This window comes from Carya illinoinensis, chromosome 6 (genome assembly GCF_018687715.1).
Source record: "Carya illinoinensis cultivar Pawnee chromosome 6, C.illinoinensisPawnee_v1, whole genome shotgun sequence".
Taxonomy (NCBI): domain Eukaryota; kingdom Viridiplantae; phylum Streptophyta; class Magnoliopsida; order Fagales; family Juglandaceae; genus Carya; species Carya illinoinensis.
Genome location: NC_056757.1, coordinates 25,518,659 through 25,533,314, shown reverse-complemented (window position 1 = coordinate 25,533,314; position 14,656 = coordinate 25,518,659). Strand labels below are relative to the sequence as shown.

At 32.6% G+C, this 14,656-nt stretch overlaps 1 protein-coding gene and 1 long non-coding RNA gene across 2 annotated transcripts; one reads left to right on the top strand and one right to left on the bottom strand.

Annotated features, from left to right (window-relative positions):
* Window positions 1-4,088: 4,088 nt before the first annotated feature.
* On the top strand, window positions 4,089-6,348 carry LOC122314399. Its single transcript, XR_006243698.1, has 2 exons — window positions 4,089-4,282; window positions 6,046-6,348. It is a non-coding gene; the product is annotated as an uncharacterized LOC122314399 (long non-coding RNA).
* A 498-nt stretch (window positions 6,349-6,846) lies between these two features.
* Window positions 6,847-8,514, bottom strand: LOC122314398. The gene is made up of 2 exons (XM_043129942.1): window positions 7,902-8,514; window positions 6,847-7,799 (listed from the first exon to the last, which is right to left on the bottom strand). Exons 1-2 carry the CDS (start codon window positions 8,440-8,442, stop codon window positions 7,360-7,362), a joined length of 981 nt encoding a protein of 326 aa, XP_042985876.1. The 5' UTR covers window positions 8,443-8,514; the 3' UTR covers window positions 6,847-7,359.
* Between the last annotated feature and the right edge of the window lie 6,142 nt (window positions 8,515-14,656).

The window sequence follows — 14,656 nt, the reverse complement described above, 5'->3', positions numbered from 1 at the left end:
CATGTTTTTTTTAATATCGATTGGAATAATTATTTTGTTGGATTATATTATTAGTATTTTTATTTTCTAATATAGAATTATATTTCTTTTTAGTGAAGCTAATATTTGAATACTTCTTTGGTTGTAGTTAATAATTTTGAAAGTGGAATATTCTTCATAAATGACTTGATTATTATCTTCCTTAATCCATTGATTAATAGTCCTATTTATGGTTGATAATTGATTTGATTTATACATTTCAAACCATGTAACGAAATGTATATTAATTTATATACTTTCTAAATACTCATAATATTTTCCTTGAATATAATATCTTTCTATTTTTGTGAAAGTTAAGAAAAATACTAATCTTTTTTGTTTATTTTCTTATTTCATATAATTTTGTTTGAGATATTCTTTATTAATTTTAAATCCTTCTTTATTCAGGGTGAATATTTGGGCATAATCTTCAACTACTTGTGAATATGTTGGAGAAGAAAGTTTTTTTACTTGTTGAGGATTATGAGAGGTGGATGCTATATTATGATGATTAACAATATATATTGGTATATCAATGATGTTTTCAGGAATAACAGCCCGGATTTGAGTATCTAAATTTTAAGATCTGGGGTCAAAATTTTGAGATCTATTCTTAGAAATTGAAGTAAAAATAGATTTAGGTACATGATAACTAGAGAGTGCTGTGAACAATTAAGTGATTGTGATAATAATCTTATAAAAGGTTGAAAGATAATTTGGACCATTCCGTCCTTTTTTTTATCTATATAATCTGGATCATTTATAGAATTATTTTCTATTTTAAGTAATGAAATAATATTTTCTAATTGCTATTCATTGGGGAAAGTAATTTGATTCTGATCGGTGCAAAACTGCAAGTACACAGTATCGTAGTTTTATAATAAAGTGATAAGAAGATAATCGTTCTCAAGGATTGGTACCTTACTTTTAACAAATACCAAAATTATACTAATCTCGATTTTATCTAGAGGAATCACTAAGATTTTTGTAGTTGCAAATTAAACTAAGATCAACTCAAAGAGAAATACGCAAAGGAAATAAAACTAACGTTCGAAGATCAAATTAATGGGAAAGAAAACTTCTAGGAAATCGATTTCACCTAATTCTTCACTATGTTTTTCTCATCCAGCTAATTTAATTTAATTTTTTTTTGTTTATTAGCAAATCTCTAATTCATCCAACAGCCTCTTTCGATAGTCAATTGGAAATTATTCTTATTCATCAATTCACACAAGAATATGCAAATTAATAAAGCAAGAAAGCAATAAGACCAATGATTTAAATACTACATAGGTTCATACAAGTCTTTCAATCTCTATATTCACCTATGCTGAAATATTCAAGATCTACCCTATAATTCCCTCTTTCGATAGCAAATCACAAGATTAAATATCATCTAATCAATAGTCAGTTAATTAGAAGCAATAAACTTAGAATAAATCAGATAAACAAAGAGAGAATTGCCTTAAATTAGCATAAACAATCAAGCATAGTTCGGAACTAGGTTACATCGTTTTCCTAGAATAAATAAAATTTAGCTCATGATAGAAATGGAATTCAACATAAATGAATTCACCATAATTGTTATGAGAATATTGGAAGAAAATAAATGCTGAAAAATACTCCTCGTAGCCGCAACTCGTCTTCAAAAACTCAAAGAAATGATTCAATGCTTTTCTCCCGTCTGTGCTCGTGTATGATTCCAACGTACGTGCAATATATGGAATTCCCTCTCCAAAACAGATGAATTGAATCCTTCTAACTATGTTTTTCTGTCCCAAAAAGTGTTCTCCAGTACAAAAGTACGGCCATAGAGTAAAAAATCACTTTTATATGGTGTGATGGCGGAAAACCTTAGATTTGTCAAAATACGATGTTCGCTCGAGTGGGGTGTCGAGCGCACATCGAGCGTTCGACTCTGCCTGATTTCACTCGAGCGGCCAATATCTCCGCTCGAGCGATCTTTGTTTTCTCGCAACCCGCTCGAGCTCACTGTCGAGCGGCAGTCGAGCGATCTTGTAAAATCTGCAATATAAAATTTTGCAAGTCATCAGATTCCAATTAATTTGTTTAGAAATTTGTACACTAGAATTTAGTGTGTTAGATTGTAATAATAATGTATAGCCTTTTGGGCTAGTCATAAGAGGTTGTGGCTATGGTGTTGTTTTCATAAGTTTATAATGGATTCTATATACTAGAGTTAAAAGATGTGATCTTTTCATTATATAATAACCATTTGTTTTAATGTTTAATGTTAAAACATGTAAAATATTAGTATCAAATAATAAAAGTGAATAATTAGGATAACGATTGAAATAAATTGGGTCTTGAAATAGGCTAGATTCAATCATGCCAAATAATAAATCATGAAAATTATAGTGTCTTCCGTATCTTAGACAGAGTAATACTAAGACATTTAATCCATTCCCGGTTAGTGGTTTTATAACCACTTGTACTAATCCAATATGTATGAAAGAATATTTCTGTTCCTTATTATGTTTAATAGCTTCTTTTATTAATAATTATAATGATTCATAATCATTATTTAAACTAATAGTTTTTTTTCTAATGTTTTAATAGTATAATTAGTAAGGAATGAGAACTTGAAAGAAAAAATGGATTGTTATTTGTATATTTGATTCTTTTGTAACATTAGGAATTGTCCAATCTTATAAATTTCTTTCTATATTTATTATACTATAGTCTTCTTGGTTAATGTTATCAGGTTCAAATTCTATAATAATACTAGTAGTGGATGCGTCAGATTGAAATAAAGAATTAATTGAAACAAGTTTTAAAACAAACATTTCTCATATTCAAAGAGAAATAAGTAAATCAAAATCTTGAGGAAACACCACCAGGATCACTCTTAAAGCTCTATAGCATAAATGAGCTGAACAACAGATTTTCAGGATTTACCAACACAAGACTCCCAATATACTTCATTTTCTTTAATATAGGTTATCGTTATTAAATATCTATATCAGTATATATATATATATATATATATATTTTTTTTAAGCAAGGATACTTAGATAGTTTCTAATGCTTTTAATTTATGCTCTTAAGAAATTGCAATGATCTTTCCATTCCTCTATTGCTACTTGTCTACTTTGAAATACATGATATTTAGTCATCACTAAATCATAATAATGTTTAATTAACTATTGTGTTCTTTTAAGATCCTTTATATTATCCATTAAATGGTATAATCCAAATCTTGAGTTATAATCTAGATATTTTAAATCATAAAGATTACGGAAAGCAACACTAAAAATGAGCATAATAATCATTCATCATAAAATTTATCATACAATAAAACAATATAGCAATACAATAGAATAATAAAACAACAATATAATATTATACCAATATAATATTATGTTTTTAAATAATGTTAATTAAAAATTTTAAATAAATAAATCTCATGTAAATTTTCTATTAAAAAATAGAACCCTACTAATAAAAAATAATTTTTTAAGATAAAAATTATTTTTTTATAAACATTTACACAAGATTTTTCTTTTCGAAAAATTTACAAATTATTTGTTAACAAGTATTTACTGTGAGCAAATAAGCTCAGGTTGCAAGCAATGGGATTTTGAGACAAAAGTAACACGTGGGATCAAATGAGTTGAAAAGTCAAACAGCTTTCGAAAAATGGTGTTGGCATAAGGAAGAATCAAATATTATTATATAAAAAAATAATACTATGCATCATCCTATTGTTTATAATAACTTATATTCTATTATATATAATATAGTGTATTTATTACTCGATAATAAAGAATTATATAATAAATAATTATTTAATATTAATAAATGTGTTATATTTTACTTAATGAGATGTAAATATAATAGTAGTATAATGTATAGAATTTTTCTATAAAATAATCTATTTATTATATATATTTTTTATCAATATTTATTTTTATTGATATTAAATGATAGATTTATAAGGAAAATATAATAGATAATTTCTAACATGTAATGCACATCAAGCGATCATGTGGTAGCGCAGTTTGGGCCTTTATGGGTGGTTATTATCTGCATTGGGTATTTCACTGGTCAGCGGGTGGCGAGTAAATGTGCTTGTGTGATGTTATGTTGCTTCTACCAACGTTTGTGTTTCAGTGGGGTGATTGGTTTTATGCTGTGTTCTACCGAGCGGCCCCCTGTTGACTTCAAGCACCCAGTGAATTCGATAGATGCAAATGACAGTAATAACAAATCCAAAGGACCCTTGAAATTTTACAACCCAGAGGTGTGATTCTGCTTCATCCCAAACACCTCTTTGTTTCTGTTTTATCCCTATTAGAAGAACACAATTTTCTGGAATTCAACTTGTATTCTATTGCTATATTGTAGATTTTTATACACAGTTTGCACAATATTCTAGAGAATCAGAAAGGAATAAAAGCTAGTTACAACTTGAGGCAGAAACAGAGAGAAAAAATGCTTACGGTCTCCCTGCAAAACGCGATGCATGAAATTCAAAATAATAAGAGTTATCACTACAGAATTTAGAGACAAAATTGAGATTTTTGGTAATTTTAGGTACGTGAAGCAAGTTCTGAAGTAGAAAGGAGAGGAAGGAGAAGCCAGGGAGGAGGCAACCGTGTTCCGCATTGGAAGACCCGAGCCATCCCCTACACAAACTTGGTCGCTACCACAGTATGGATCTGAAGAGAGGTTAAGATTGTTGAGATCATTTGTGATATGGTGCGTGGCGGCAGAATTCGGATACCAGGTCGGCTCCATGATAGTACTTGGTATGGTGTAGTTCGCGGAGAAGGAGGTGGGTGCTGCAAATTGATAGCTATGATCGAACCGATGGTAGCATTGTAAGGCTACATGACCTGCCTTGCCACAGACTTGACAGGTTGGTCTCTGTGTGGTGTGAGACTATTATGCACAGCTGGTGAGAAGCCGCGACCACCACTAGAGGGATAACTGGACTTGCCCTTGCCATTGTGACCACGTCCACCTCGATTCTGATTGCGACCACGGCCACTTGTGTTGGTGAAATTAACTGATGGTTCAACAGAGTTGGACGGACGCGCACTGTGAGCAAGACGACTCTCATGCACAAGCAACAACTGGTAAAGTTCATTTGAAGAGATAGGCTCAATGGTTATAGAGGTGATGAAAGAATAATAAGCTGAGCCCAGACCAGTGAGGAGATAGCTAACAAAGTTTGCTTCAGGTAACGGGGAATCAGTTGCAGCAAGAATATCAGCAAGAGACCTTACTTTGCCAAAGTAATCAGTAATACTTTGGTCACCACGGGTAAGATTTGCTAATTGAAAGCGGACTTGGGATCGCTTGGCTTGAGAATGAGATGTAAATAGAGTAGAGAGGGAAAGCCATAGCTCCCGTGAAGCATTTGAAGAAAGGACATGGTCAAGAACAGATTCGGACAGGGATGAGAATAAAAAACTAAGAACAGATTGATCAAGTCACTTCCAAGAGAGAGAGGCTAGGTTAGGGTCAGAAGAATTTGGAAGCGTCTGAGAAGGTGAGGCAAGAGTGCCATCAACATATTTGTAAAGATCTTGGCCGCCAAGATAGGCAGAAATTTGGACTTTCCATAGTGGATAATTCTCAACAGTGAGTTTGGTAATGACAATGTGAGAGACGGAAGCCATGACCGAAGTGGGTGGAGAGGGAAGGGGATTAGAGACGGTCATGGACTAGAGATGGAGAGACTGCAAGTTGAGGGCTCTTGATATCATATTAGAAGAACACAATTTTCTGGAATTCAGCTTGTATTGTATTGCTCTATTGTAGATTTTTATACACAGTTTGTACAACATTCTAGATAATCAGAAAGGAATAAAAGGTAGTGACAACTTGAGGCAAAAACAGAGAAAAAAAATGGCTACGGTTCCCCTGCAAAACGCCTACAGTTCCCCTGCAGTAGCTCTTGATTTTTCTGCAATGATATTTGTTGAGGCATCCTTTGGATCTATGTTAATAATCCCCATCTTATTCATTTGCTTTATGTGCCTTTGTTTTTATTTTCAGATTCATACAGCGGCTTTCTGTTTGCCATCCTTTGCGAAGAAGGTGATTGAAAGGAAATCAAATTGAAGAAACTTTCAAGAATTCATGGCACAAGTGGCTGCTGTTGTGGAGTGCCGTTGAATGGCTTCAAAACAATGGTTCATCTGCCAGTGAACCATGGAATAAGTAATTTAAATTGAGTGTCGGGAAAAGAGTTGTAGTATTTTGGATGGTTTTACCGAATTTTCTCATTCCTCATTAATTAGTCGCCTCTGTTTCTTGAGGTGTGATTATTATATTTCAGTTGTTACAAATAGGGCTACATTTTCCTTACTGAATTTCTCTCTCTAGCTTTTTTCTTTTTCTTTTTTTTTGTTTTGTTTTGTTTTGAGAATTGGGCCTTGAAGGAATAGCTGCGATCTTAAAGATTAGAGAGGTTTCAAACCGAACCATGGTCGTAAAAGATGACAAAAACAAAAAATGTCACCAGATGACAAGTTCTTTATGGTCGCTCACGTCCATCAACAATAAAACTTTTGACACCGATCATGTTTTCTTTCTAAAAAAATCTTTAGGCAATGTGAAAGCTATACCGGAGTGTGATTGCTTAGAGAGAGAGAAAGAGAGGGAGGCAGAGAGGACCGCCTCCTATACAGCCCAAAGAAAAACCAATATCTACAGGCATTCTCTTTTACAAGATCCAAGTTCTTTCACCAAGTTATTAAGCATTCGGGTCAAGTTTACATACATTAGAAACCCAACCAACCAATTTCCTTTTACTTGTGAGTATTCGCTGCAGTAATTATGCATCAAGGACTTTGATTTCTTTTTTTGATAAAAGATAGACTTCATTCATACTTGAAAAGTTCAAGAAACAAATACATGCACAAGTAATAAACTGGACCCTTAAACCTATACCAACAATAAAATACAGTAAATTCTGAGAACCCCTCAACCAACTCTAACAAGAAAACACATTATTACATTGAAGCTTCCATCAACACACTGTTAGATATAACATCTGGGCATGTATGCCACCATTGTACCATATCATCCACCGTACAAGCATGTCTTGCTAACAAATGAACGACTTCATTTTCCTGTCTACCCACATGACTTAATTCCCAATCAGACAAAAGCCTCAGAATCTGCAGTATTTCCTTAATAATAGACGCCTGTGATGTAAAACCTGATTCCCTTGATTTAATACCATCAATTACATGCATTGAATCTCCTATAATCAGCCCATTACAACCCATATTGAGTAAAATCTGTAACCCTCTCAAAATCACTAGAGCTTCAATATCATCAATTGCAAAAACCCCAATTTCCTTCCTACTCAAAGCAAACACCACCTTCCCTTGCTTCAACGACTTTAATTTCTCTCCCTGCTTCCACATCAACTTTCTTCTCTAGAGTCTGCTTCTTACAATCATAGAAATATAATACGCAGACCACCCATTTCAGCACATTCCCCAAGCAGTACAACCCAGCTTGTGCAACAATTCCCATAATCTCTCCTTCATAGCATCCAAAATAGAGGCATGGCAGCCTCAAGCCCAGTCCCCAAACAAAGAAAACAGCCATCAAAAGCAGCCCACGCCGTTCACTGCCTCTATTATAACGAAAAGAAAGCGCCATTGCTCGAAGCCCGAAAGTCCCCTCCAACACTGAAATGACGATACTCACGTTCCACACCGCACTCCATTCCAAGTATTTTAATAGCAAAGCTATGAAAACCGGTCCGTAGAGCAGTAGAAACGGCACCTGTAAATCTGATGTTCTCCAAAATACTTGGTAGCTTATTGCAAACCATACTAATCCGAGCATATTACAAGTTGATAAGAGAATAACGTAAGAGGATGTGATAAAAGTACCTCTTATTCTTGCTCCATAAATCTGTTTGTACAGCATCTCCTTCAGAGTCAGTATTGGTCTATCTTCTGCGTATATCTTTGATGCCAAATCCACCGTTAAAATCACTGTGCAAAGCTCAAGAAGATGAAAGGGCACCAGATAAAGGAAACCAAGTTGAACCAGTTGATGGGGAAAAATCGTTCTTAATTTGGTTGTAACTTCAGACGTTACTACTAACCCACGATGATATTCTCTTAATTTGGTTGTAACTTCAGAAGTTACTACTGACCAACGATGATATTCTAAGTCATGACTATAAGACTGCTCTAGGATATTTGACAGAGTTCTATGAAGGAAAATTTCGTAGTAAACCATGAAGAAGAAAAGAGGGAGGGAAATGAAAAGGATGAAGATGATGAAATTGAAATTCTTGGAAAAGATTGTTTGAGCTGCTTTAAGGATATCAAGGACCTCCAGCTTCTGGTTTGGCATGGCAAGATTATCCTCCAGCAGCTTTTGCTCCAGTATCAGATGCGAGTTCTCCATCTCCGAACCTTTCATTTCCAAGCCCAAGTTTCACCAGGATGGAAAGATGGACCATCTGTAATATTAGCCCCAGTTCCCTTAAGATAAAAAGGCCGACGAACACGACACGCTGGGTTGACTTCACTGCCAATTTTTTCCTTAAATTATGTGGAAATTTGCTACCATAGACCCGATTTGGTCTTTTTGCCGTTTACTTTGACTTTTCAACGTATTTGAGCACTATTAGTTAAATATTATATTGTTTAAAAAGTGAGATGAAAATTAAAATTTAAAATATTATATTTTAATATTATTATTATTTTAAAATTTAAAAAAATTAAATTGAGATTTGAAAAAGTTAAATTGTTTATTATATTTTATATAGGAATTTGAAAAAGTAGTAATGATGAGATGATAATTTTGTGTTTAAGATGAAAATTTTATCTCGGCTAAATCGAACAAATCTATCTTATATTTAGCCAATAGACCCTTAAATAACATCACATTGGAGTAGCTAAAGTCTAATAACTTCCAAAAATATTTCCAAACTTGGAAGTCACTGTACATTTATCAAATACATATTTTATGATTTATTTCTCTTTCTTCTTTCTCACAACTATTTTCTTGTCTACTCAAGTTGGATGGAAAATGGTAAAATATGATAAATTAAAATAAATTAATATTTTTTAATTATTAATTATTTTATTACTATATAATAAATAAATAGATAATTCAATGTGAGAATTTGATGTGAATAATAAAAGTTAAATCTATCTCATATTATTTTAATATTATATAATAAAAAAATAGCTAATCTAATATGGGAGTTAATAAAACTTGAATAGTCAAAAGCTAAACTTATATCACATTTATTAAAAATGTCCAACTTTAACTAATCCAAGAAGAGTGCTTTTAGAGCATTAGCCAAAGCCGAAGCTAAAGCCAAATTTAAAATTTGGTTTAAACCAAATGTTTTACGTAAAAGTCAAAACCATTCATGTATAATCTTACGGTATATTAGGTAAATTATATGTCAAAATAATAATATAATATTATTTGTTAATAATAATATTTTTTACAAAAATTTTATCTGCATATTTTACAATCATACTAATCATATGTTAATTAATAATTTAATCTTTAATTAACTTATTATTTACCAACTATTTTTTGTTCAATCTAATTATCCAACACAGACCACATCAATAATTCTCGTGAGGAATATCTTTGTCTTCTAATATAAATTCATACACATTCATCATATCCAATAATGTGAATACATTCACATTCATGTCCGGTATATACACATTCCCAACTTAAAAAAAATATCTTAATTCATCATCATGAGCTCCATCATAAAGCAATGGGTCTTGCTTGCTGATTTGGTCAGACCGATAACCACCATCATAGGAAAAGGAATTCCTTTCCAAATCCATAATAGAAACTTGTAATGCAGAATCAAAGCATTTTTTTGGGTACATTTTCTACAGGAAAGAAATCTGTAGTGATAAAGAAGATTCTAATTATGCACAGGGCTACAAGAGAATCCAAAAACTGCTTTAATTTTAGGTAGCCGATCCTTCAGTGAACTCAATTGTTTCCTCCAGTGTGCATACTTCTAGCACCAATTGAGCAGTTTGATGGAACTGGATGCCGTTTATTGCACCAAGGAAAAATACATATAGGACTATCAAAACTGTGGCAAAGACCCCATCAGCTGTAAAATGGATCACAGAATTCACCCATGTACACAAAACCAATGCATACAGTTGGGAGAACCATTAGGGCGCTGAGAATTCCAAACCAATGCATAGAGCCCAGATGAACACCAACCCAATCCAATGATGTTCCAGGGAATAGTTTGGTAAGATTATCTCCTTTCAAAATTATAAACTCTACACACTAGGACTACATACATGGAAAAATCTTATTAAAATCTGACAAAGCACTAAGTAAATATCACAAGCCTGCACGTAAATACATATGTGCACTCCTTATCATACCTTGATATTACCTATTGAAGAAAAGAACTAAGAAAGTGTAGACCAAAAGTTTGAGAAAATGACAGACCCAGAATTCCACGAAAATGCCTCTTGGTTTCACTATTCAGAATGATCCTTTTGTAATACAGAGTATCCCTTTTATAGCTAGACTATAACAGACTCAATATTTACAACCAATCATATTTCAACATCTAGCATAAGTTTGTTATGACCTATTGTTCTAGAATATTATAGAGGAATCTCCGTAGAGATGGTGTCCTTTTCTTGTAACAGTCTGCTAGAAATTCAATTGTGAAATTTCTATTAACTTTAGGAACCTCGTGAAAACCCCATAAGTTTTCACGAATCCATTAATCGTATAGGTTTTTGTCTAACTACATAGTTAGTGTTATTATTTACTATGGTATCATAAGTGTATTTTTGATTATTGGAGATAGTTAGAAGTGTCAAAATATATTATGGTTTGTGCCATTAGACTCGGAGGATTATTTAAAGTCTTATGGCGCAATAACATTTTTTCATATTTTCGGACAAAACGTCTGTTCAAAACTGTAGATATTATTGGATAAAAAGAAATATCTTGAGGTAATTTTTGTGAATATTATTGGGTAAAAATATTTTGAGTTGATAGATATTATTAGATAAAAATATCTTAAGTTGATTTTTTTTTTTTAGATATTATTGGATAGAATATTATAAGATAATCATTTATAGATTTTTTTTGGGTAGGAGAAAACTACACTCAACTCTCAACTACAGCCTCATCTCTTCCATATCTCATCCATAAGTATCTCCAGCCACCTCTCCCCACGAAATTATCTTCATTTACACTTTCCATTGAAAGAATATCAAACACTCTCTCTCGGATAGCTTTTAGGAGGTCTTTTGTACACCTATTTCGAAGCTTTTGTAAGTATTTTATCATAAAGTCTCCTTCATATAAGTTGTTCCTTTTTTAGTCTAGTTTATATGGATATCTTATTTGCCCCATTTGAAGATCATTTGGTCAGTCAAATATTGTGTAAACTATAGAAAGGTCATTCTGAGAGATAAACTGGAGAATATGTTATAGTTTGGAGTTTTTGACCAAGCTAATGGATAGATATTGGTCCGAAATTTTTATGGAGTATTTTTAACATGTATATATGACTATTGGTTGAGGATTTTTGCATGATTAAAGGTTTTGATGAAAGATTTTCTTAGATTTAGAAACTTAGAAACTGGAAGAGGAAAAACAGTTTCTGTTTTGAGAAAGTTTAACTCTTTGGTGGTCTAAACCTATTCTAATGACTTTGATAATTTTATTGGAGGATCCTAAACATCTTATATACATGTTATATTATTATTTTAAATATAATTGATGTTATTTTCAAAGATATGAAATTTTATGCAAAGAGATATTCAGATAAGCCAAAGTGTGGATATTTTTGGCTAAATTTATGTTTTGGTTAATTTCTAACCATGTGATCTTGAATTAGAAGCTTATATATGTTTTAGGACATCTTTTTAAACCATGTAATGGTTTGGTTTGAAGATCATATATTTATAAGTCATAGATCAAGAGATTTATCAAAACTAGTTGAGGAAAAAGTTTCTGTTTTTGGACTAAGTGTAAAACCAAAAACTCCAAATGTTATTTTGTGATTTTGGTGACTTTAGTTTGATGATTTAAAGCATGGTTGATGTTAGGATGATATTATGAATATGTTAGAAGTAAGATTTGATTTTTTGAAATTCTTGGAGATGTTTTGATTTAAAGTCAAAACTTGTGATTCAAGTGCTTGGATCTTTTTACAAAAAAGTTTGGTGTTAATTATTAGCTTTTTCTAAATGGATGTTTTAAATATGGTTTTGAACTTAGGATTGGAAGATGTTTGTTGCAAAATTTTGGTTTAAGCATAAGTTTTGAAGTTGGAAGGAATTGTAACAAAAATCAAGGAAAATGGCCTATGGATGTTTCAGCCATAGTGTGTTCTTCTTAGTTGTGTTTTGTTTTAAATTTTTCTGAGTTGATATTTAAATTTAGGATAAAATTTACATGAGAAATGTAAATTTTGGAAACTTTTGGAGTTAGTATGCAAAATCCTTAAGTTATGGGTAAAACGGTCATTTTCCCACATGTAAAAAGTAAAATGAAAATTTTACTCTTTAAGTTAGTATTTTTCATATTTCAAATTTTTAGTGATTTAGTTCTAACTTTTAGAATCACTAATTACAGTTCCTCGTGATCGCACTTGAAGTTTTATAAGAAACGCGGAGATCGAGGTAAGTTAGCTTTTAACTTATTAGCAGTCTACTGTGTATGTGTGCTAAGTAAAAGAACTACATTGTATGTATGTGTGTTATCATATATGTCATGCCATGCCAAGTTATCACGTAATTGTCTATTATACAGAATTTATTCTGTCATCAATTTTTATCTGTTACATAATATATTCTGTTATGTATTACTGTACATTACAAGTACATCATGCTAAGTATGCCATCTATTACATGTATGTCAAGTCATGTAATATTTACTGTTGCAAATATGTCATGTTAAATATGTTGTCTATTATATGTTATGCCATGTTACGAAATGTTTCTATCTCAAGTTGGTCATGTATTTCAAGTTATGTTCAAGTCACGTTATATTACGTCAGGGCTTCAGTCCTTTTGTATTCCAGTCACGTTTCATCTTGAGTACATTATGTTTGTGTAGAATATATGGGGCCACAACAACTGTGGAGTATGTATTTTTCATGTTAAGTCAAGTTTGTGTAGAATACATGGGGCCACAACAACTGTAGAGTATGTATTTTTCATGTTAAGTCAAGTTTGCGTAGAATACATGGGGCCACAACAACTGTGGAGTATGTATTTACACGTAAAATACATGGGGCCACAACAACTGTGGAGTATGTATTTTTCATGTTAATTCAAGTTTCAAAGCAAGTTCATGTTAAGTCAAGTTTCAGATCAAGTTCATGTCAAGTCAAGTTCAGTTCATGTTTCAATTTAAGTTATGTCAATTATGCTATGTTGTACTCCAAGTTATGCTTTAATTATTTATGAATTTGATTATGCATTTATGCTTTTACTGTCATCCGTGCATCATTAGCTTGTGTGGAAGTTTTTTGTTAACTTACTGAGATTTGTAATCAAATCTCACTTTGGTAGTCCCAACTACCATTCCCCCCGAATGGTAGATCTTGTTACAGGACCTGAAGGAGAATCAGGAGCTGATCAACTAGACACAGTTGACTAAGTGACGGTGCAACATAAATGTTGATATAGTAATTAACGTAAATTACTACTTGTACGATTGAGTTGCATCTCTACTACTTTTTGGATCATAACCATTTTAGACTAGTGTTGTGATCTTAGTTGTTCAATGGATTTTTATGTATGAAATATGTTTTAAGCATTTGGGATATTTTCAATTTGGTGCATAGTATTGCTAAAGAAAAAAATTTATCCGCTGCGAATATTGCATATTGTTAGATGCATGTTAGGAATATTGCATCTTATATGTCATGAACGGGGGCATGTAACCTTGTGTTGCATGTCTCGACGCTTCAAATGTCCGTCCGATCCCAAACGGAATTTGGAGGCGTCACATTTCTGCTCCACGTTTGTGATTCTGCCGCAGAGGTGGTGTCCATTTCTGCTCCACGTTCAGTAGATGCAGCATGGTGTAGTGCCTTAACACCCTCCGGCGATGCAAGCGGCATAGACTTGATTGTGAGGCTTGATCGTAAGTGATGAAATCTAGTATTGGAAAGAGGCTTGGTCATAATGTTAGCTATTTGATTTTTGCTAGAGATGAAGGAGACTCTTGGCTGCCACCCGCTTATGAACAAAATGATAATCCAATTCAACATGCTTTGTGCATGGATAAAGTATGGGATTAACAGATAAATAAGTTGCCCCTAAATTGTCACACCATAAAGTATGAAAGTGAGAAAAATGCCAAGTTCTTGAAGTAAAGATTGTAACCAAAGAATCACACAGGTGGTATTGGCCACTGATTTGTACTCTGCTTTTGTTGATGAACGAGTAATGGTTGCTTGTTTCTTTGATCCTCACAAAATTAGATGATTCCCAAAATAAACACATCATCCTCTAGTTGACTTGTGATCATTAGGGCATCCGGCCAATCAACTTCAGGGAAGGCAGATAATTTAGAAGATGAATTGAGAGAAAAATAAAGTCCTAAGTGCTAAGTATCCTTAAGGTATCTAAGACTACGTTTGACTGCCTGCCAA

What these genes read in the sequence shown, in the direction of transcription:
- LOC122314398 (XM_043129942.1), bottom strand. Translation starts at nt 8,442, where the DNA reads ATGAAAGGTTCGGAGATGGAGAACTCGCATCTGATACTGGAGCAAAAG. An exon ending in TTATGGAGCAAGAATAAGAG is followed by an intron (nt 7,800 to 7,901) that starts GTACTTTTATCA and finishes GGAGAACATCAG; the next exon opens with ATTTACAGGTGCCGTTTCTA.